The sequence below is a fragment of the Ceratina calcarata genome, unplaced genomic scaffold (assembly GCF_001652005.2).
Source record: "Ceratina calcarata isolate Rehan_Ccalc_2016 unplaced genomic scaffold, ASM165200v1 scaffold1174, whole genome shotgun sequence".
Lineage (NCBI taxonomy): Eukaryota > Metazoa > Arthropoda > Insecta > Hymenoptera > Apidae > Ceratina > Ceratina calcarata.
In genome coordinates, this window is record NW_017132698.1 from 11362 (window position 1) to 12056 (window position 695).

Here is a 695-nt window from a genome sequence, read left to right on the forward strand (position 1 = left end):
TGTAACATATGAAATAATTGAAAAAAGTGTTACAATATTGTGATTTCCAAATTGATTGTATTTTTCTTTAGTAACTAGGAATTAATCATGCTGATAATATATTTAAAATATTTTGTATGTTAATTTCATTAATGTGAAATTAAACTATATTAGTTAATTAACAGCGCAGACTAATATACTTTACTAAATCAGTTACATGTATAGCTTCACTGAGAGTTGTTGATCTGTCCCTTATATGTATAATGCCATTTTCAAGACTAGTCGTATCAACTGAAACTATAAAAGGTACCAAACACGTGTCTATAATCTGTTCGGAAGTAGTTAATAACGTATTCAGGCCTTTGGTTCGCAGCATATTATTTAAGTAAAGTACAAAGCGATTCAAATCATCATTTTGAGCATTTTTTTCATTATTTGTTCTTTCTATGTGAAATGCGACTTTATGAGGTGCTAGCTTTGAGTGAATATGCATTCTGGTTGATTTATTCATATCATATGCATCGCATAATAGTGCAAGACAACTCCAATCTAAAGATATCGTATGTTCAACCAATTGTATGTCAGCAAAATCTTTTTTACTATCAACCTGAAAATAAAATACATCATAAAAATAACTGTTAATTCTACACTTTTATAAATTAAGAGGATATGAACAAACCACCTGGGAGAGTAATTTTTGTACATCTGTATGGTAA

The 695-nt window shown here is 28.6% G+C and overlaps 1 protein-coding gene across 1 annotated transcript; it reads right to left on the bottom strand.

The window, feature by feature from the left end:
- Window positions 1–128: 128 nt before the first annotated feature.
- DNApol-gamma35 (DNA polymerase subunit gamma-2, mitochondrial) lies at window positions 129–691 on the bottom strand (the record flags this gene model as incomplete). Its single annotated transcript, XM_018024219.2, has 2 exons — window positions 129–586; window positions 662–691. Coding segments are annotated over 2 exons (459 nt in total), but the record flags the coding sequence as incomplete, so codon positions are not given.
- Between the last annotated feature and the right edge of the window lie 4 nt (window positions 692–695).